This window comes from Mesoplodon densirostris, chromosome 19 (assembly GCF_025265405.1).
Source record: "Mesoplodon densirostris isolate mMesDen1 chromosome 19, mMesDen1 primary haplotype, whole genome shotgun sequence".
NCBI lineage: Eukaryota > Metazoa > Chordata > Mammalia > Artiodactyla > Ziphiidae > Mesoplodon > Mesoplodon densirostris.
The window spans coordinates 7639368-7662154 of NC_082679.1; the positions used below are offsets into that span (position 1 = coordinate 7639368).

At 51.0% G+C, this 22787-nt stretch overlaps 1 protein-coding gene across 1 annotated transcript; it reads right to left on the minus strand.

Annotated features, from left to right (window-relative positions):
- Positions 1 to 623: 623 nt before the first annotated feature.
- Positions 624 to 22210, minus strand: NUCB1 (nucleobindin 1). Its single transcript, XM_060084595.1, has 13 exons — positions 22102 to 22210; positions 21580 to 21716; positions 18627 to 18734; positions 15753 to 15885; positions 11470 to 11573; positions 8837 to 9022; positions 8477 to 8567; positions 3193 to 3251; positions 2820 to 2912; positions 2638 to 2730; positions 2129 to 2299; positions 1589 to 1685; positions 624 to 1475 (listed from the first exon to the last, which is right to left on the minus strand). The coding sequence occupies exons 2-13, from the start codon at positions 21703 to 21705 to the stop codon at positions 1363 to 1365; spliced, it is 1374 nt and encodes a 457-aa protein (XP_059940578.1). The 5' UTR covers positions 21706 to 21716; positions 22102 to 22210; the 3' UTR covers positions 624 to 1362.
- Positions 22211 to 22787: the final 577 nt, after the last annotated feature.

A 22787-nucleotide genomic window follows, 5' to 3' on the forward strand; every position in this document is an offset into this window, starting at 1 on the left:
TGGACATTCCAGGGTCTGGGAATATGTATGGTTAATGAGCCTCCCAGATAATTTTTTATCACTGGGGCCTCCTTCACATTTCTTCCACTCTTTGGACACTAAACTAGACCTGTCTCATGCCCAGTGACATGTTGGTCAACAGGCTCGGGGGGTGGCGCTGGGAGGAGGCTCTGATTTGTAGCCTCTGCCAATTTCCTTTGTCAGCTGTTAGTGCAGACAGGTGTGACATCCAGAGCAGCTGCAGCCACTCTGGGACAAGAAGAGTACGGCCCCCCACACCTCCCACAGCAGGGCTAGGAGATGGGAGAACCTGGTTCCCTGAAGGCTTTGGAGTCACCCTACCTTGGGACTTCTTGTTTTGGGCAATAATACATTTTTCTTTATTGTTTAAGCCTAGGTTTGGGTTTTCTGTTCTTGTGGATGAAGGGATCCTACTGAAGGTGCGTGTGTGTGTGTGCATGTGCGTAGGCAGTGGACCCATCAGGAGAGGACAAAGATGCCAGGACAGAGCCTCTCAGAAATGACGCTTGAATTGATTCTTAAAGAATGAGGAGGACTTTGGCAGGTGAAGCATGGATAAAGTTTCAGAAGGAAAAGGATTTACAAAGAAACAGACACATGGATTTGTTCCAGAAAGTGTATTTGGTTGGAACCAGAGTACAGAGCAGGGCAGGGAGCCATGTGAGATAAGGCCAGAAAGGCTGAGGGGCTGGAACCTGATCCTGGGGTGGAGTCAGCTCTGTGACCCTTCTGGGGTTGTGTGGGGAAGGGGCTAGGGGCCAAGATGTCAGGGCTCCTGGTATGAGAGGTGACCAGCTATGCTGAGGACTCTTCTGGCCCTCACACCCAGCCGTGCGGGAGACACTGTTTTTGAGGCATCGCTGGTCCCACAAAAGGTAGAGAAAGGTCTTAAGGGACCACGCAAGCCCCATAAACCAACAGAAGCTGGGCCCAGAGCAGCAGGCAGGATTCCAGTAGCTGTGGGGATGCAGGATTCCAGAGTGGCCACAACCTGGGCATTGAGGCCAAAGCAACTAGAAAGGCAGGCATGGAGCAGACCCTTTTGGGAGGGAGGGGGCTTCCCTAAGGTAGGCTGAGCCAGTGAGCACTTGACTGGACAAGCGAAGGCAGGTCCCTCGGAGGGGGACAGAAAGAAGGGACCACAGACTGGAAGGCTGTGGAAGCTGAGGCAGCAGATGCAGGGCTTGGGCAGCCATATGGAAAGTGCCATCCTGTCCCCGCATCCCACCCCACCCAGCAGGCCACAGGCGTCGCCAGGCCCCCAAGGAAGGGTGATTGTGACACCTCATCCCTCTCCCATCAGCTTCAGTAGGAACCCAGAGTACTGGGGTCCCGGAAGGATCACAGGTGCTGTGACTCCAGCTGGGGCAGCTTGGGGGTCTGTTCTGGAACTTTCTTTTCTGAAGGATCCACATCCTTCTGGTCACCAGCTGGAGCTGGGACAGGTGCATCACCTGGAAATGGAGGAAGAAAATGGTAGCACTAGACGTACCAGCCCCTCCTCCCTCAGACCCAGGAGTCTGGCCCCCAGCTCCTTCCCTGACCCCCTGGGCCCAGGGGCCAGCACCTGTGTCTGGGTGGAACTTGAGCTGTCCCTCGGGGCCAGGTGCTGGGTTGTTGTGGACTTGCTGCTGCTGTTTCCTCTGTTCCATTTGCAGAACGGCCTGCAGGGGGTGGGGGAGATCACAAAGGCAAGAGGGTATGATGTTGACTCTCTATGGCAACCTGCTAAGTAGTCATGGACCAGTCCCTTCTCCATGGGCCTCAGTTTTTCTCCCTCATTGAGACTTGGGCTTAATACTAGTTAAAGATCCAGTTCTCCCTCCCTGGTCATGACTTGGGTCACACCTTGGGACAGGGAAGCCTCCTCCTCCCTCCTCGGCCTTTCCCCTCTCTCCTGCTTACAACCTCACTGCCCCTATCCAACATGGCAGCCACAGAGCAGCCAGGGATGGGGACAACGTCTGCCCTTACTCAAGATGGCAGCTGCTACCCAAGGATCTACCAGGGATTAACACAGTGGCTGTAAGCCTTCCGCACTTCTGGACACACTAGGACAAGGGCCACCAGGGACTCAGAGGATGGACCCCCTTCCCTGGCCAGTCACCTGCTGCAGCTCTCTCTTCTGGGCCTCCAGGCGGCCCTGGGAGCGCCCCAGAGCCTCGGTTTCCTGGCTGAGGCGCTGGGCCTTGGCATTGAGCTCTGCCTCCCGGGCAGCCAGCTCTTCCTCAAAGCGCCTCAGCTCGTCCTCCGTGTAGGCAGGGTGCATCTCCACTGTCTGCCGGAGAGAGGACAGGGGCCATCAGCAGGGTGACTCTAGCCCTGGCCCCACTAATGGAGGAGGTTCAGGGAAGGCTGGGAGGCCTCGGCCATGCGTGTGGATGGAGAGACCTGAGTGGGAGGTGGGAAGGGAGATGAAGACCCAGAGTGGAGCAGTGGGAGAACAGGGGCCCAGAGGGGGGGAGACAACGACCCAGGAGGTTGGGGGGACAGAGAGCTGGGGGGCTTGGAGGTCAGAGACCCAAAGAGAAGGAGAAGTGGCCAGAGACCCTGAAAGAAGGGTTAGGTCTGGGAGAGAGATACAGTCAGGATCCAGAGTAGCTTCCATCTCCTCACCTCCCAGCCCTCCCCGGTGTCCCCGAACTCCTTCCTCTGCGTGGATACAAGGAACTCCTCCAGGGTCACGAGGCGGTCCTGGTTGGTGTCCACCTGGGGAGCCAGGTAAGGGTAAGCAACATAGCTGGACCTCCCTCCACCCCTATCCCCACCCTCACCCATGGCCCGGGCCCTCCTCTCACATTCTTCATCACGTGCTCCCGCATGCGCAGCCGCTCCTCCTCCATCTCCCGCATGTCATCTTCCTCGTTCTTTGGGTCATACACCTTCTCCAGCTGCAGGGTCAAGCAAAAAGCAGGATGTACTGAGAGGTCCAGGGCAAGCTCCTTCCCAGGCTACCCCACCTCCTATAACACACACAGACAACTTCAACTCCCATCAGTCCTTGGGACACCCTGCCACTCCTGGCAGCCTCTTTTTGCCTCGGGGGCTGCTGGGAGTTGTAGTTTCCCCCTGAACTCACATCCGGAGGGACCTGAGGGGACGACTAGGATCCTGAGGGGACACGTCGCTGACCTGGGCATCCTCTGCACCCATGGCTTCCAAGATACTCACCTCCTTGGTGAAGAGGGCTTCCAGCTCCTGCTCATCCAGGACACCATCACTGTTGATATCTGAGGAAGAGACAACAAGGTGTCTTGGGGGACTGAAGACGGAGTGGGTCAAGTTCCTAAGTGACCTGTTAGAGAAGGAATTCTGGGCTGATGCGAGGTCTGTTCTCAGTGGATAGGTAACAACAGGTCTCCGACAGTAGGATGGTGGCCTTCAGGCTTCAGTGCCCCATTGGCCCGTTGCTAAGACAGCCCTTTCCCTATCAGGGTCCTGAGACTCCATTGGGACCATACTTGGGCCCACTGTCATGCAGAATGACTTGATCTCTAGCTCCCAGTGACCCGGGCACAGGATCAGCCCTTTGCCCAGGATACAGGGGTGTCAGGGGCGTCTCCCAGAGAACCAGCCCAGGGCTGACTCTGATCACCAAAGAATCCTCTCCCTGCCAATCAGACTCCTCCGCCACATGCACCTTGCTCACTGCCTTCGCCTACTCTGCTCACTCAGATCAGCACCCACACTGGTCCCAGGGAGGCAGCCAGGAACCCTGACCTTGCAAATCCAATGGTTAAGCTTTAGCCTGTGCCTTACTTGACTTTCTGCCTTTGGCTCTCAGAACATCATCCCCCACAGCTGCCCTTATTTTCCTTCACTGGCCCTGTCCTCTTCCTGACCTCTACGGGTGGTGTAGGGGACGGGGACAATGACTTCTTCCCTATCAAATATTCAGATCTGTCCAATATGGTTGCCACTAACCACATGGGCTGTTTAAAATTTAAATTGATTAATATTAAATAAGATTAAAATTTCAGTTTATCAGTCCTACTTGCTACATGGCAAGCACTCAATAGCCACATATGGCTGGTGGCTGCCATACTGGGCAGCAGAGAACATCCTTACAGAAACAGTTCTACTGGCAAGACTTCCTTAGATGGGCTCCTCCAGTCCCTCATCTTTAACGCCATCTGCAAGCTGCCTCCACACCTGAATACACAACCGCCCACTCTCCATCTCCACATAAATGTCTAATAGACATCTCTAGCTTGACATGGACAGACCCAGTTCCCAATCTTCCCTGCCAAACACGCTTGCCCTTCTCTCTCCATCCTTCCAGTTGCTCAGGCCAAATACCTTGGAGTCACCCTTGACTCTCCTGTCCCATTACAATCCTCATCAAGTCCATCCTCAAGTCCTACCAGCTTGACCTTCAAGACAAATCCAGAATATGACCACTCTTCCCTACTTCCACGGTCCAGTCACCAGCATCTCATGCCTCCTAACTAGGGTCCTGGCTCTGGCCCTGGCCCCTACAGCCTGTCCTCAACACAGCACCTAGACGGATCCTGCCAACCCTTAAAGCAGATGGGGTCAGTTCCTCTGCTCAAAATCCTTTTGCTGTGTCTCACCCGAGACAGAATAAAATCCAAATTCCTTACCCTGGCCGTAGGGTGGCTGTTACCTCCCTAGCAGTCTTTCTTATCATTCTTCTTTTTTGTTTTTGGCTGCGTTTGTGGGATCTTAGTTCCCTGACCAGAGATTGAACCCGCGCCCTCGGCAGTGAAAGTACAGAGTGCTAACCACTGGACTGCCAGGGAATTCCTTTTTAAAAAAATTTTTTTTACACTTAACAATGGTTAAATTGGTAATTTTTTTTTTAAAAAAATATTTATTTATTTATTTATTTTTGGCTGCATTGGGTCTTCGTTGCTGTGCGCGGGCTTTCTCTAGTTGTGGTGAGCAGGGGCTACTCTTTGTTGCAGTGCATGGGCTTCTCATTGTGGTGGCTTCTCTTGTTGCGGAGCATGGGCTCTAGGCGCACGGGCTTCAGTAGTTGTGGCTCACGGGCTCTAGAGCACAGGCTCAGTAGTTGTGGCGCACGGGCTTAGTTGCTCTGCGGCATGTGGTATCTTCCCGGACCAGGGCTCAAACCTGTGTCCCCTGCACTGGCAGGCAGACTCTTAACCACTGCGCCACCAGGGAAGTCCAGTAATTTTTATTTATGAGGTTTTTTTTTTTTATATAGTTGCTTTACACTATTGTGTTAGTTTCTACTGTACAGCAAAGTGAATCAGCTATACGTATACATATATCCCCTCCTTTTTGGATCTCCTTCCCATTTAGGTCACCACAGAGCACTGAGTAGAGTTCCCTGTGCTGTACAGTTCTCATTAGTCCTCATTAGTTATCTATTTTATACATAGTATCAATAGTGTATATATGTCAATCCCAATCTCCCAATTCATCCCACACCCCCCAGGAATTCCCTTTCTTATCATTCTTCTCTTCAAGCATTCAGCTCCAGTGACCTTGGAAACCCACCAAGTTCATTCTCCCCTGCGTGTGCTTGCTATGCCCCCCATCTAGACAAATATCTTCGAGGCTCACCCCCTCACTTCACTGAGGTCTTGGTTCAAATGTCATCTCTCTTGAGCGGTGCTGTCCAATCCAGCGGCCACTAGCCACATGGGGCAAATGAAATTTAAATGAGTAACAATCAAATACAATGAAAGATTCGTTTTCTTGACATTATGCTAAGTGAAATAAGCCAGTCACAAAAAAGACAAATACTCTACAATTCCACTTATATGAGGTAGCTAGAAGAGTCAAATTCATAGACAAAAGAGAATAGAAGTTACCAGGGGATGTGGGAGGGGTCATGGGGAGTTGATGATTAATACAGAGTTTCAGGTTTTTTTTTTTTGCAGTACGCGGGCCTCTCACTGTAGTGGCCTCTCCCGTTGCGGAGCACAGGCTCCGGACGCGCAGGCTCAGCGGCCATGACTCACGGGCCCAGCCGCTCCGCGGGATGTGGGATCTTCCCAGACCGGGGCACAAACGCGTGTTCCCTGCATCGGCAGGCGGACGCTCAACCACTGTGCCACCAGGGAAGCCTGAGTTTCAGTCTTGCAAGGATGAAAAGACTGTTGCACAATAATGTGAGTATGCTTAACACTACTGATATGTACACTTAAAAATGGCTAAGGGCTTCCCTGGTGGCACAGTGGTTGAGAGTCTGCCTGCCAATGCAGGGCACACGGGTTCGTGCCCCGGTCCAGGAAGATCCCACATCCCGCGGAACGGCTGGGCCCATGAGCCATGGCCGCTGAGCCTGCACGTCCGGAGCCTGTGCTCCACAACGGGAGAGGCCACAACAGTGAGAGGCCTGCGTACCGCAAAAAAAAAAAAAAAGTCTAAGATGGTAGATTTTATGTCAAGTGTATTTTACCACAATTACAAATTTTAAAAAATTTAATTGATCAGAGGCTTCCCTGGTGGTACAGCCATTAAGAATCTGCCTGCCAATGCAGGGGACATGGGTTTGAGCCCTGGTCTGGGAAGATCCCACATGCTGCAAAGCAACTAAGCCCGTGCGCCACAACTACTGAGCCCGCGTGCTACAACTACTGAAGCCCACACGTCTAGAGCCCGTGCTCCGCAACAAGAGAAGCCACCGCTACGAGAAGTCCGCGCACTGCAACATAGAGTAGCCCCTGCTCAATGCGGCTAGAGAAAGTGCGCACGCAGCAATGAAGACCCAACGCAGCTGAAAATAAATAAATTAAATAAACTAAAAAAATGTTTAATTGATTAAAAAAATTAAATTTCTTAGTTGTAAAACCCACATTTCAAGTGCTTAATTAATAATAATAGCCACATGGGAACTAATAAGAACCTACTGTATAGCACAGGGAACTCTACTCAATACTCTATAATGACCTATATGGGAAAAAAATCTAAAAAAGACTGGATATATGTGTATGCATAACTGATTCACTTTGCTGTATAGCAGAAACTAACACAACACTGTAAATCAACTATACTCCAATAAAAATTAATGAAAAAAAAAGAAGACATAATGCTGGGCTAATAAATGGCCTCATTCGTTTTTTTTTTTAAAAAAGGGACTTCCTTGGTGGTCCACTGGTTAGTTAGGACTCTGCACTTCCAATGCAGGGGGCACAGGTTCGATCCCTGGTCGGGGAACTAAGATCCCACATGCCATGCTGTACAGCCAAAAAAGAAAAAGAAGAAAAAAAAAGCCAAATGGGGCTGGTGGCTGCTGTATTGGACAACACAGCTGCAGAACACTTCCATCAGCATAGGAAGTTCTATTGGACAGTGCTGGTCTAGCAAAAATCTTTCCAGACCAGGCTATATAAAATCATCATTCTAGACCTTTAATCCCACTTCCTCCTTTCCATGGTAATGTGACTACCTGATCATCTACTATAGAACCTACTTCACTGATTCTAAGATGCACTTTTTTCTCCCCATATTTTATGATCCATAAAATTGAGAGGCATCTTATCATCAATGATGTGTTAGTTTAATGGGCAGTTTATGTAAAATTCAAGTGTTCAAGTGTTCATCTTATGTTCCAATGGTCACTTACATTCACTGAACTACAGAATTATCTGTGTGCCTGATCACTGGCTCTGTGATGCCAGGGGGACTTTCTTTTGTTCACAGCTGTATACACAGGGTCTCTGTGAAGCTTGGTTCTTAGAGGTCTCTTCGTAAACATTTGCTGAATGAATGAATCAGACCCTGCTAAGCTCTGGTGACAGGCTATAGCATTTGGTTTGGGTTCCTGGGCACACCTGAGGGGGCCTGGCAAAAAGTGGTATCAGGGGAATTCCCTGGTGATCCAGCAGTTAGGACTCTGCACTTTCGCTGCCGAGGGCCCCGGTTCGGTCCCTGGTCGGGGAACTAAGCTCCCGCAAGTTGCACGGTGCAAAAAAAAAAAAAAAAATAGTAGTGACATCAGGACATAAGACCCAGATTCAGAGCAAAACGCCTGGCATTTGGAGATAGGAATTAGAGGCTGGCCATAGAGGTGATGTTTCCAGACAGGAAGAAAATGAAGGGGACCATGTCCCTGAATCACCATGGAGAAGGGGCTTCCCGGGTCCGTGGAGGCCTGGTTACTAGGGAGCAACCCCTGCTTAGTGATAGGGCCCCCAGAAGCGACCGGGGCTTCTGGGCTGCCGTGGGAGGGGGGCCCAGGCCTAGCCAAGCCTGGTTTGCTCAGTTAGGGACACCAGTCAGTTCTTAGAACCCAGAGGCCTGGTGTATCCCAGAAAAAAGGACGAGCTCTTCCATGGAAGACCGTATTCCCAACAACAGGGACGGATAGGGCCTTCTAGACCACCAGGGGAGAGGGGCTCAGACCTCTTTGGCCTCCCTAAGCCCCGTGAGTTAGGGAGACCCCTTCTTAGCATTCAGGCCCCAGAAAGGTCAGAGCCTCAGCATTAGCCTGGGTCTTGGGACTCCCTCTCCACCTTACCATGCAGTATGAAGAAGGTCTTGGGGTTAAACCTGTTGGGGTCCAATCCATCCAGTTCCTCCCACACCTCCTTCAACTGGGCTTGGCTGCCCTGTGGAAGGGAGAGCCGGGGGCTCATGAGCAAGAGGTCTGGGTCCCATAGGATAAAGCTAGAGAACACTTTACCCCCATCCCTCAAATGTCATTCCCCTCAAGCAAGAAAACTACAACTCCCAGCAGCCCCTTGAGGTAGCTGGGTATATTAAAAGGGGCCTTTTACCTCAAGGTCTGCTGGGAGTTGTAGTTTTTCAGCTACTTTTTTGTGGCACTTGGAAAGTTGGACATGGTTGGGGCGGGGTAGGCATGCATGGGGGTCCTTACAGGCACATTGACTTTGGGGTGTTCTCGGTGCCGGCGCTGTTGCTCTTCTAGCTTCCTCTCTGCCTCCTTTCGCTGCTCCTCTCCCAGGGACTCCAGATAACGGCGTCTTTCGTGTTCCTTGAGCATCTCGTAGCGTTTGAACTCTTCATGATGGGCTGCGTCGTACTGGGCAAGGTCCCGGGTGGCCTGGGGAAAGGCAGACGGTCACTATCACCTCACTTCTATGCCCAGCCCCTAATTCCAAACTCCGAACGCCAGGCCTTTGGCTCTGAACTTGGCCCAACTTCCACGTGTGCTGGGTCTTATGTCCCGATGTCACTTTTGTCCCATAATAGATAGCCTCCTCTCTTCGGTCAAAAGACGAGGATGGTTACACAATAGCAACTTTAACTCACTTCTTTCAAGTCCTCCACAATCTCAAGATCTTGGAGGAATAAATAATAAGGAACAGCACATAAGGTGACTTAATATGGAAAGCAGTACAGCTAGGGGGTAAACAACATGAGGTCTCTAATTATTCTGCCCAGGGTTCAAATCTAGGCTCTGCCATGTGAACAAATCCCGCTAGCTGTGTGACCTTGGGCAAGTTACTCATTCTCTCTGTGCCTCAGTTTCTGCCTCTGGAAAATGGTGATAACAATACTATACTGGGTTGTATAGGGTCCCCCCAGAATTCATGTGCACCCAGAACCTCAGAATGTGACTTTACTTGAAAACAGGATCTTTGCAGATGTAATTAGCTAAGATGAGGTCCTACTGGATTAGGGTGGGCCCTAATTCTAATGACTAGTGTCTTTACAAGAAGAAGGCTACAGAGAAGACACAGAGAGGCACAGGGAGAATGCCACGTGATGGTGGAGGCAGAGACTGGAGTGATGTGTCTACAAGCCAAGGAATGCTGGCAACCCCCAGAAGCTGGAAGAGGCAAGAAGCAGATGCCTCTAAGGAAACCTTGGTTTTGGCCCAGTGATACCGATTTTCAACTTCTGGCCTCCAGAACTGTGAGAGGACAGCTTTCTGTTGTCTTAAGTCACTGAATCTATGGTAATTTGTTATATGGCAGCAATAGAAAACCAATACAGCTGTTGTGTGGGGAACAGACGGAGGTTCTTAACCTGGGGTGACTGCGGTCCCCAGGGGACAGCAGTCAATGTTTGAATATATCGTTGGTTGTCACAACTAGGGGAGGTCTACTGGCTTCTAGTGGGTGGAGGCCAGGGATGCTGCTAAACATCATACAATGCACAAACTGCCCCCAGAGCAAAGAATTATCCAGCCCCAAGTGTCAAGAGTGCCGAGTTGAGAAACCCTGCTGTTGAGTGTGGAAGGCAGAAGCAAGGAGCCCATCTCTGGGGTTGAGACCAGGAGAATGACAGAGCGGCTGCAGGAAAGCGAACAGTTTCTGGAATGTTCTGGAAATAAGCGGCAGAACCATCTCTCGGGGATGAAGGTCAGGCATGGACTCAATCAAATGGCTGCTATTATCTTCGTGGCCACTAGATAGAGCTCCAGTCAGCCAGAAAAGCAGGCTGAGGCTCAAGTCAGGCAGAGAGAAGTAGGTTCTGTCCTGGGGGTGCTGGGGAGCTACAGAAGGGATGTGAGCAGGGAAGAGGCAGGGGCAGACCTGAGCATCCCCTGCCACTCCCCAACCCCGAACTGGCCTTCCCCACGAGGCAGAGTTGTAGATGCTACTTCTCACATGAAGACTACATTTGTTCCTGTGCTGCTCTAACAAATTATTATTTATCGTGGCTTAACACACACTCATCATCTTACAGCATGGAGGCCAGGGTCTGAAATCAGTTTCACTGGGCTGCAATTAGAGTGTTGGCAGAGACGTGCTCTTTCTGGAGACTCTAGGAGAGGACCCTCTTCTTTGCCTTTTCCAGTTTCTAGAGCTGCATACGTGCCTGTGGCCCCTTCATCCATCTTCAAAGTCAGCAGCAGAGCCACCTTGCTTTGGTCGTCACACTGCCGCCCTCTACTGTAGTCAGATCTCCCTCTGCTTCCCTCTTTTTAAATTTTATGTTATGTTATGTTATTTATTAATTTCTTTGGCCATACCACATGGCTTGCAGGATCTCAGTTCCCCAACCAGGGACTGAACCTGGGCCTTGGCAGTGAAAGCCCAGAATCCTAACCACTAGGCAACCAGGGAACTCCCTGCATCCGTCTTACAAGCACCCTTGTGATGACACTTAGGGCCCACCTGGATAACCCAGGCTCATCCCCCCCATCTCAAGCTCCTCAGCTTACTCACAACTGCAAAGTCTGTTTTGCCACATCAGGTCACAGAGCCAGAGGTTCCGCAGACAGCATGTGACGTCTTTTGAGGGGCTATTATTCTGCCTACAGCAAGGACACAGAGGGAATTCCTGCCCCCAGTCACAGGGGAGGGATTTGAATCCAGGTGTGAGTGGAGCCAACCCCCGGACCCCGACACACACGCACACAACTCGGCTTTCCTGTAGAGAATCTGGGGAAGGATTTTAGGCACAACCAGCCCTTCTGCAGCCGCTGGCCTCAGAGAACACCAGGCAGGGGTGAGTGGTCTCACATCCCAGCCTCTGCTCCCTTCTCCCCCTCTACAAAGCTTCCCTCGGTCCTCTGCCCCCAGGTCCCCCTCAACCTACTGTCTGGATCAGCAGCTCCAGGTCCCGGGCCTCGAATGTGTGCTGATTCTGAGGGTCCAGGTGTTCAAACTGCTTCAGGAGGCTCAGGTGATCCAACTGTACATCTGGATGAGAGGGAAGATGGGGTTGGTTGTGGGGGGGAATGAACAACTCATGGAACGTTCTTTCTTTCAAAATCCCTATCCTGCGGGAATTCCTTGGCAGTCCAGTGTAGGACTCAGCGCTTCCACTGCCGGGGGCTCCGGTTCGCTCCCTGGTTGGGAAACTAAGATCCAACAAGCCACGTAGCACGGCAAAAAAAACCAAACAAAAATCAAACAAACAAAAACTATCCTGGGCTGGATGTGCTCTAAAGGAGGTCACAGAGGGCACAGGAGAAGCCCACAGAGGATGGCTTGAATGAGCCTGGAGCAATCAGGGAGGGCTTCCTGGAGGAGGTGATGCCACAACTGAGTCTGATGTTGAAAATAATAATAACCATGATGATAACCAACATGTATCAAACATGTACTATGTGCCAGGCCCTGCTCTAAACATATTAAATATATTAATGCATTTACTTTTCACAAAAATCTCACATAGGTTCTGTGATTATCCCATTTTATGGATGTGAAAACTGAGGCCCAGAGAGTGGAACTGACGTCTAGGTCACCATCTAGGAAGAGGCAGAGTGAGGATTAGTTGGGCTCCAGAGCACGTGACACTTAATTCTGTTATGGGTTGAAGTGCGTGCCCCCAAATTCACAGGGAGGTTGATAGCCCCCAGTATCTCAGAATGTGACCTTATTTGGGGAGAGGGGCTTTACAGAGGTGATCAAGTTAAAACGAGGTCATGAGGATGAGCCCTAATCCCATATGACAGGAGTCCTTATAAAAAGAGAAAATTTGGACACAGAGACACACACAGAGGGAAGACAATGTGAATAGACATGGCAGGGGCGGGGAGGGGGGGAGTGGCCATCTCCAAATCAAAGAGAAAGACCCAGAACAGATTCTCCCACACAGCCCTCAGAAGGAACCACCCCCTGCTGACACCTTGATTTTTGACTTCGACCTTCCAGAACTGTGAGACAATCAATGCCTATTGTTTAAGCCACCCTGTGGTACTTTGTTACAGACGCCCTAGCAAAGTAATGCAGCCTCCTTGTACGAGAGTTTCCCGGCAGAGAGGGAGAGAGCAGGACACACTTTGCACCCACTCATCCACTGGACACACATCTTGAGAGGCCTCCTGGGGGCCCCCATGTGAATCAGACCCAGGCCTGAGCCTCCAGTGGCTCCTGGGCTGGTGGGCGTGAAAGGTACACACACAGGCAGCTGGAATGCAGGTGACTCAGGCTGTAGTGGCGGCAGCTCTGGGCCTGGGTGAGCCCAGAGGAGGGACAGACCCAGGAGACACGCACAGATCAAGTCTCATAATTTGTTACTCATGCCACAGATATGTGCTGAGCCGTACTCTGGGCCCGACCCTGTGCCTAGCACTGTGGACACAGCAGGAACCAGACAGGTGAGTAAGGGACAAACACATGACCACAAAGGACTCAAACAAATGGAAGACTCTGCACGCAGGATTGTCAGGGCAGGACGAGGGAGGCGACATCTGGGCTGAGACCGAAGCTCCATTGGCCATGCCAAGAGCCCTGAGAAAGAATGTCACAGGCAAAAGTCCCAAGGTGAGAAAGATGTGTCACCCTCTGTACTAAAAATGCTGATGCCAGAGGGTCGGGTGAGAGGGCACACATGTGAAGGGAGGGGCTGGGACGGGCATGGCAGGGCTCAGCTTGGCCTCCAACTAGCAAGGAGTGTGGACTTGATCCTGAGGGCACTGGGGAGCCATGGCTGGTTCTGAGCACAGGAGGGACAGGATTTGAACTGGGTGCTGTGATAGGCTGGATAAAGGCCCCCCCCAACCAAGATGTCCACATCTGAATCCCTGGAACCTATGAATATGTGATCTCATGGGGCAAAAGGGACTTTGCAGATGTGATCAAATTAAGGATCTTGAGATGGGGAGATGATCCTGGATTAACTGGGGAAGGGGGCTAAATGTAATACTTGTAAGAGGGAAGCAGCAGGAGATCTGACTACAAAAGAATGCCATGTGATGACTGTAGAAAAACGCTATGCTGCTAGATTTGAAGAGGTTCCCAGCCTAGGAATGAAGCTTTGGAAGCTGGAAAAGGCAAGGAAACAGATTCCTCCCCATAGCACCTCCAGAACTAACAGAGCCCTGCTGACACCTTGATTTTGGCCCAGTGAAACTGATTTTGGATTTCTGATCTCCAAAAGGTAAAGAGAATAAGTGTGTGTTGTTTTAAGCCACTAAGTTGTTGCTGATTTGTTACAGTGGCCACAGGAAATGAATCCAGATATTAACAGGATTCTGTTAAGAATGGCTGTTCTACGGGAAATAGTGGGAAAAGCAAGGGCGGCGGCAGGGTGCCCAGGGAGGAGGAGACTGCGCTGATCCAAGTGGAACCCAGTGACAGCAATGGATGTGGAGAGAAGTAGTCAGATTCTGGAGATTCCTGAGTTGTTGAAGGGACAAAAGTTGAAGTACATAGCTTAGCGTATGGGATGTAATAAGCAACCAACTGATGGGAGGGATTCTTTCTCATTCATGACAAGGGAACATCCAGTTTACCAGAGATCAAGTCAGACTCCAAAACTGTAGTAATTAAAACAGCAAGACAGAGAAGGCATGGATGGTTATGCAGAAGGAGGCCGGAGACCATGCCCGTCTGGTCACCTTAGAGCCCCAGCACCCTGCTCAGTGCCTGGCACAGAATAGAACTCAAGACATACTTGATCAATGGATAAGAGGCATCAGATAGGAATGAAAACAAAGCTCAGCTCTCTTACTGACCCTTAGCACCATCTACCAACGTTCAGGGTCCCCATCTGTAACACAGGAGCCTCAAGGGGGTCAGGAGATGAAAGAAGCTGGAGGTAAATCTCAATAAAATAGGATTGTTCTTACACTTAGTGATGAGCCAAAAGGTGCCCCAGCAGTACCAGAATATCCCACAAAGCTACAATAAGTAAAACAGCATGGTCCATTGTAGCCAATGGATGCAAACAACACATATCCATCAATGGATGAATGGACAAACTAAATATGGTAGATCCAGACAAGGGAATATTACTTGGCCCTAAAAAGGAATAAAGCAGTGATACATGCTACAGTGTGGATGAACCTTGAAAATATTACACTAGAAGAAGCCAGACACAAAAGATCACTTATCGTATGATTCCATCTATACAAAATGTCCATAATAGGCAAATTTATAGAGACAGAAAGTAGGTTGCCAGGGGTGCGGGGGCGAATAGAGGGGTAATAGTTACATGGTCTAGCGATTCTTTTTGGAGTGATAAAAGTGTTCTAAAATTGACTTTGATAATAGTTGGACATACCTGTGAATATACTAATCACTGAACTGTACACTTCAAATGGGTAAATTGTTTGGTATACGAATCATATCTCAATAAAGTCATTTAAAAGGAATAGCATGGTCTAGACGCATGCTCCAAGAAACTATATCTAGGAATGTTAGAAATAAGATGGGATCTTGGAATTTAAATCCACTCAAATCTCCCTCTTCCAGGCACATTTTTTTCCTTTTCTTTCTTTGTTTTTCTTTTTTAGCCATACAATTAGACTATAAAATATAGCCTCACATATAAATGCCAGGAAATTAGAATCATTCTAGTGGGGGAGAGAAAGAATAAGTAAGCAAGGAAAAATACAGTGTAACCTGTTGAACTTGCTGACTTTGATCACTGTACTATAGTATTGTAGGAGAACGTTGTTGTTCTGAGAAAAATCACACTGAAATATTTAGGCCTAAAGGAACACGGTGTCTGCAAGGAACTCGCAAATGTGAACTACAGATAAATGGAGCAAACGTTAACAATGACAGAATCTGGGCTAAGGGTATTTGAGAGTGTTTGGTAGTATTCTTGCAACTTTTCTGTAAGTTTCAAGTGACATCAAAATTTTAAATGACCCTGATTTGTTAAAATAAAAATTAAAAACACATCAAAAACCACCCAAGCAACTAAGATGACTAACATCTCCCGAGTGATGTTAATAGTAGATTGTGCTAGGAAGAAAACTCGATCAATCTTCCATGCAGAGTTTACAGGGGTGGAGAGGATGAGGCCCCAGTTGGCTCCACCTGCCAAAATCACCTGGAGGCCGGGGAGGGAGGCTGCCCCATGACCCCCAACGTCGCCAGCTCCACCCACCCCACCGGCCCTGCCCACCCCACTGGCCTGCTTACTGGGCTCCTGCTGGGCATCCATCTTGGCCTTGAGCAGCATCCGCAGCCTGGACACCTCCTGCCGCTTGAGTTCATCCAGTTTGGTGCGGACATGGTGGCTGACGAAGTCCAGCTCCCGGCTCAGCTTCCCGCTCTGCCCGGGAGAGAGGGGACACAAACCAGGCTGCCCTCTCTGGAGCCTTCTACCAGCTTTCTGATGCCTCCTGGGGCCCCCCAGAGGCCCCGAGACAAGATTCCAGCCCCTCAGCCTGGCATTGGAGGCCCTTCTTATTTCCCGTCACTCATCAGATCACGCTCATGGCTCACGGCTCTTTCCCACTTCTAGGCCTTTACACATGCCGGTCCCTCTGCCTGGGATTCTCCCTGTCACTGCTTTCCAAGCCTAACCAGGTCCTCACACTCCTTCAAAACTCAAAGCATACTGTGTAGCACAGGGAACTCTATTCAATATCCTGTGATGAACCATAATGGAAAAGAATAGGAAAAAGAATACATATATGTGTAACTGAGTCACTTTGCTGTACAGAAGAAATTAACACAACATTGTAAACCAACTATATCTCAATAAAATTAAAACAGACAAGCAAAATAAACTCAAAGCAGATGGCACCTCCCTTGGAAGAATCCCTGACAACCCCCTTGACGCCACCACACACACACACACACACACACACACACGTGCTGAGCAGGGTGCCTTCTCTGAGTTACCTCTATCATCACTTTGGATTATTTCTGTTTCTCAATTGTGCTGACCCCACCCCTCGCCTTCTCACAGTCCCCCACCCCTGTGGCTCCCCAATGCTCACAGGACCGAATCCCTGGGCCTCACACTGAAGGTCCCGCAAGATCCTGCATCTGCCCATGCCTCCCCCTCCTCCCTGCCGTCCCCGCTCCAGCCCCATCCCTCTGTCTTTATGTCAGTTATAAGGAGCCGCCGACAGCTGAAGGCACCAGGATGCTTCACTGGTACACACAGTGCTACTGTTGAAACGTCGCCTTCCCCCCCACCCCCGTTTCAACTCTGATACCAAACACTCCCACTCAGAATTCAAACCTCACTCGGGAGAATCTGTTCCCTAGAAGCTTTCTCTCACTGTCAGACGGACTGGGTCCCTCCTCCAGGCTACGCCAGCACCCTGCACTGTCTCAGATGGCTTTCTCAGCCACTCGTTTGGGTCTCTCCAGCCTGCAGGGGGCATGGCCTTTGCAGAGGCAGCAGGACAAAGGGGCCACAGTGCCAGTCCTGTTAACCTCAACCCGTCAGGCACCTACGATGAGTCAAGTCCTGCTCTGGACTCACTGAGTCCGTCCTCTAATCCTGACCACAACCCCATTTTATAGATGAACAAACTGAGGCTCAGGAGGAGAAGCCCCTGGCCCAAGGTTCCTCAGACAGTGAGGATAGGAGGCCAGTTTCCAGCCTGGTGACACAGGTGGGGTCATGTCTCCCCAGAGTGAGAGTCCTGGGGCCTGGGTTCAAATCCCAGTCCTGGCATCACTGCACTGCGTGACCCCAGCACACTGTTTCCCTACTCTGGACCTCAAAAATGGGGCTGAGATGATCACCACCAGTGACAAGGACAAGTGACCTTTACTGAAGGCTGATGACAGGCTGGACCAAAGCCTCAAAGTGGGGATTATCGCTGATTGACACAACCCCACCCCCATCTCCCCGCAACAGAGAAAGTGCTGCATGAGCCTCCCCGTTTTCTGAGAAGGAGACTAAGGCACAGAGGGGTGTGACCACTTGCACAGAAGAGCGTGAGGTGGAGCTGGGATTGGAACCTGCCACTGTCCCACTTCAGAACCTGCCTGCCTACATGGCCACTGTTTCTGATGTCATTTCCCACTTGTATGACCTTGGACAAGCTGGATGGCCTCTAGGGCCTCCGTTTCCTCAGCTGGGCAGTGGGATGGGCTTGGCTCAGCAGTCTCTAGTTATGCCCATCCATTGTCGGGGGCCAGGTGGGTGGGGATGGACAAGAGCCCAAGGAAGGCTGGGAGGTTTTGGGGAGAGCAGGGCTGCCCTCCTCCCATCAGTCCCAGCCCCTGGGGCTTCCTCTGGGCCAAGGTGTTTGGAGAACTCGGGGTGGATCCCCCCGGTGGGATGTTCCAACGTGCACCCGAACGGGGAGGGAAGTCTAGGGGGGGTTGGGTGGTGGCAGGCAGTGTTGTCTCCTCATGGCGTGTGTGTGTGTGTGTGTGTGTGTGTGTGTGTGTGTGTGTGTGTGTGTGAGCATCCTTTCCGAGGAACACTGCTTGGGGGATGGGGTGGGATGTGGGCTCTGGGCTCAGTCAGTCCAGGGATTGAGACCCAGGCCTCCAGGAAGGACAAACACTGCTACTGGGGTCTCAGTGTCCACCTCTGTAAAATGGGGAGAATCACAGCTCCTCTAGAGGCCTAACATGAGAGTTAGAGATGATGTGAGTGATGACAGCATCTCCCGTGTTTTGAATTCTTCCTGTGTAGAGAGCACTATGCTGAGAACTCGCAGAACCAGCCCTCAAATTGCGCTGACTGAGAATGGCCACTGTGCACATCCATGCCTTTTACACGTCTTACCTCGGATAGTCCTATGATGCAGGTTCTATTATTACCCCCCATTTTACAGACGGGGAAACTGAGGCACAGTGAAGGGAGGCCACACAGCTGGTAGAGCTGATACTGGGAGGCATGTACCATCCACATCCACACTTAACCACACATTCTGTCTTCCCCAGATCCCTTCCCAGCTATGTGACCCCGAGAAGTGACTTCTCCCCAGTCTCAGTTTTGCGATGCCTGGAAGGTTCCCCTTTAGGGAACCTGGTCCGTTCTGGAATTCTGCCCTCTGAGCATGCATGCCCTCCCAGTGTGCCCGCACCCAGCCACACCTTGATGTCCTCAGCATTGGCGGCCTGCAGCTTTTCCCGGAAGTGCCCGTCCGTCTCCAGCACGTTGATGACTTCCTGGAGGTACCGGTGGTAGTACAGGCCTGTGTCCTGAGGCGACAAGAATGAACATAGTAGCCTCAGCCCTGGTCCCTCTCTGGTTCTTCCCTGCAGGTAGGACCCAGGCTCTGCTCCCCTGGGCACCTGCTGAGGGACCCAGAGATCAGCCCCCAACCCTGAGCAGGAGGCCTGCCCCACGGGATAAAGGCTCTAGAGCCAGCAGACGCTGGTTGCTCTGTCATCCCCGGCAAATTGCCTGATCCTCCGGGCCACAGCTCTTACCTCTTCCCAGGTCTGTCTGTAGTGGAGATGAAATGAAAATCACAAGGGTAAACACCCAGCCCAACACTGCCCATAGAGTGGACACACTGGTATTTGTTGGAAAGCAGTGAAACGTACATTCATTCATTCAACAAGCATGCAACGAGCCCCTACCATGTGCCAGGCACTGTTCTATAGGGCACAGCAAGTGAACAAGACAGACAAAACTCCCTGGGCTCCTGGTCCTAGCCCTGCCACGTGTAGCTGGCTGGCACTTTCCTCTGCCTGGGCCTCACTCTTTCATTTGTAAAATAGGCAATAAATTTCTTACCTCTCAGAGCTGTGGTGAAAAGTAAGAGATAAAAAGCCTGGCACCAAAAAAAAAAAAAAAAAAAAAAAAAAAAAAAGCCTGGCACCATGGCAAGGCTTTAGAAGATACTCAGTCTACTATAGCTATCATTACATTTGCTGAGGAACACACCACAGGTGATAAATGGGCGCCGATCACCCAGCTATGGCGCTGTGGGTGTACTAATCTCCTATTGCTGCTGTAACAAAGTATCACAAACTTAAGTGACTTAGAGTAATAAAAGTTTATTCTCTTAGAGTTCTGGAGGTCAGAAGTCCAAAATGGTTCAGCAGAGCTGAGCTTATTTTGGAGACCTTAGGGAACAATCTGCTTCCTTGCCTTTTCCAGCTTCTAAAGGCTGCCTACACTCCTGGGTTTGTGGCCTTGCATCACTCTGACCTCTGCTTACATCATCACATCGCTTCTGACACTGACTTTCTTGCCTGGCTCTTATATGGAACCCTTGTGATTACATTGGGCTCACTTGGATAAGCCAGGATAATTTCTCCACCTAACTCAATCACATGTGCAAACACTCTTTTGCCATATATTCATAGGTTCTGGGGATTAGGGCACGGACATCTTTGGGGGCCGTCATTCAGCCAAACACAGTGGGCTGGAATCCCAAATCTGCCAATTACTAGCTATGTGACCTTGTTCGGACTGGTAGGATGCCTAGTTAAATTTAAATTTCAGATAAAACAATGAATAACTTTCAGTATATTATGCTAATGATTATTCATTCTTTATCTGAAACCCACTCAATTTTAACTGAGTGTCCTGTGTCTTTATTTGCTAAGTCTGGCAATCTTAGTCCTTGGGCAAGTTACTTAACGTCTCTGTGCCTCAGTTTCCGTACCTGTAAAGTAAGGTGAGTATCCACCTCATAGGGACTGTTGTGAGGATTAGAGCAGTTAATATATTTAAATATTTAACTCGGCACTTAGTAAGAGCTGTCAATGTTATTATGATTGTTGTTACTGACATTTTTTTTTTTTTTGCGGTATGCGGGCCTCTCACTGTTGTGGCCTCTCCAGCTGTGGAGCACAGGCTCCGGACGCACAGGCTCAGCGGCCATGGCTCACGGGCCCAGCCGCTCCGCGGCATGTGGGATCTTCCCAGACCGGGGCACGAACCCGTGTCCCCGGCATTGGCAGGTGGACTCTCAACCACTGCGCCACCAGGGAAGCCTTTTTTTGTTGTTGTTGTTACTGACATTTATAACACTCTAGTAGCTTCAGAATAAAGAAAGTCTCCACCATGGCCCACAAGGCCCCGTGGGATCTCCCCCTGTTCTTCCTCTGACCTCATCTCCCCCTCGCTCGCTCTGTTTCAGCCACACTGGCCTCCTGTAAGTCCATCTACTCACTGTACTCTCCTCCACCACGCAGCCTTTTCCCAGGCTTTTCCTTTTGCCTGGAATATTCTTCCCCGCACTTCAGATCTTAGCTCAAATGGCCCTTCCTTCCTCCCTGACCATCACCCCTGGTGTCCATTCTCAGAGGGCCCTGCCGTTTGTCTTCCCAGCAAACTAAGCTGGCCTGTGAGGGCAGGGAGCTTGTTCTAGCACTGTGCCTGGCTCCTAGAAGATGCTCAAGGAATGTGTGGAATGAATGAAAGGCTGCCCTGTGTCAGCAAAGATGTCACGGAGCAAAGGCCTCACTTGCTGGGTGGGGACCTGTCATACAGGAGCATGGGATGATTTGTTCCAGAGACAGTGGTGTGTCCATTCCTAGTGGGAGCTGTAGGATTCGGGCCACAAATCAGGGCACTGGCCTTGAGGATCTTTTCAAGTTCCAAATTCCCTAAGACCACAGGTTTCATAGTGTTCGATAAACACAAGTTGGAATAAATGAGCAGTTACCGTGCCCTATCATAATTTAAACTACAACTCCCATGAGCTCCATGATGTAACACCCCAGTTAACTAACACCACCTGCTCAAGATGCTACTGGGAAATGTAGTTTCTTTTTTCAGAGTCCTTCTTGAGGGGAGGGCGTCTTAAAAGAGCAAAGAGGTTTAGGTGGGGGTGGGGGGGTGATGAAGATTTTTCATCTAAAATCTGACCTGATTTTCCATATCTCAAAGTCAGGGGCTTAGAAATCTCACACACACACACACACACACACACCCGCCCCCAAGTTTTTCACCACGTCAAAGCCCTGGGACGGCAAAGAATGGCAGGCAAATTCCAAGCCGCATCCCTAGCCAGCCAGGGGCCACGGAGGCACGGGAATTGTAGTACCACTGCAAACACCTGGCTGGCGAGCAGGGCAGGCCACTCACGGGGCTTTCGGTGGCGGGATTCTCCTCCTTGGGCGCCCCCCGCTCCAGGGGCACGGTCAGAATAGCGCGCAGCTGCAGCAGAAGTGACAAGAGAAGGAGGGCTGCACGGGGCCCAGCGGGAGGCATGGCGGCGTGGTCTGTGGGAGCGGAGAGGTGGAATAAGTCTGTCCCAAGCCGCCTTCTCCCCTGGACCCAGGAGTCTGGACTCCCGGCGCCGCTCCCCGCCCCCTTCCAAGAATCAAGACGCAAAGCGTCTCGTTTCCCGGGAGCCAGGATTCCGAGCCTCCAGCCTTTCCTTCCTCAGACCCAGGAGTCCTGGCTTCCAGCACCCTCTTCGCTTAGACTAGGAATCCGGGATCTCGACCCCTTCTTTCCCCAGGCCCAAAGGTCCAGAGCCCCAGCCTCCTCTTTTCCCAGGATCTGGAGGTACTGGTGTCCTCCGAGACTCAGTTTTCCAGCCCTCTGGTGCCCCGCTTCCCTTCTCCCCAGGACCCAAGAGTCCAGGATCCTCCAGCCCCTTACCTCTCCCTCACCGCAGAGGGCGTTTTCCGGGGCTAGGACCTCCGGTGTGTTCTCTGCGATTTCCCCCCTAGGCCACGCCCACCTTCCCCGCAGAGGATCCACTCTCAGCAGCCTGATTGGTCCGCGCTGGCTCCAGGTTTCGGGGCCCTGTCTAGCGGCCCCGCCCCTTGTCGAAGTCGCTGACCTTTTCTTGAAAGCCGAGCCTCCTTTCTCGGAAGCCCTACCTTTTGACGCCACATATCCTGCTCTTTTAGGCGAAAGAACGGAGACTTTCAAAGAGAACTACAACTCCCTGTTGGGCCGGGGGAAAATGAGTCAACTTCCGCGGGCATCTTGGCCTCTTCGCCTCATGGGAGTTGTAGTTTTCCCATTTATTTTCTCTCCTAGAAGTGGCTGTAAATTACAGATCGGTAGTAGTTGGCACAGGTCACGTTATAAGTTTCTTATATAAGAGAGAGGTGTAGAGCGAGCCTGCGATGCGGCCTCTGTCAGGTCCCTTTAAGGAACACCTGCATGCTCTTCCAATTCAGAACCCCTGGAGCAGGGCTGCCCGGCTACAGCAGAGGCCAGGGGTCATTGCTTTGCTGGAAGTGGAACGTGGGGAGCCAGGAGGGAGGGGATTAGGGCAGGTCCCAGTGGGAATCCCCCCTCCCTCTAAGCCCTCTGTTTCCCCCCTGCTTACTTCC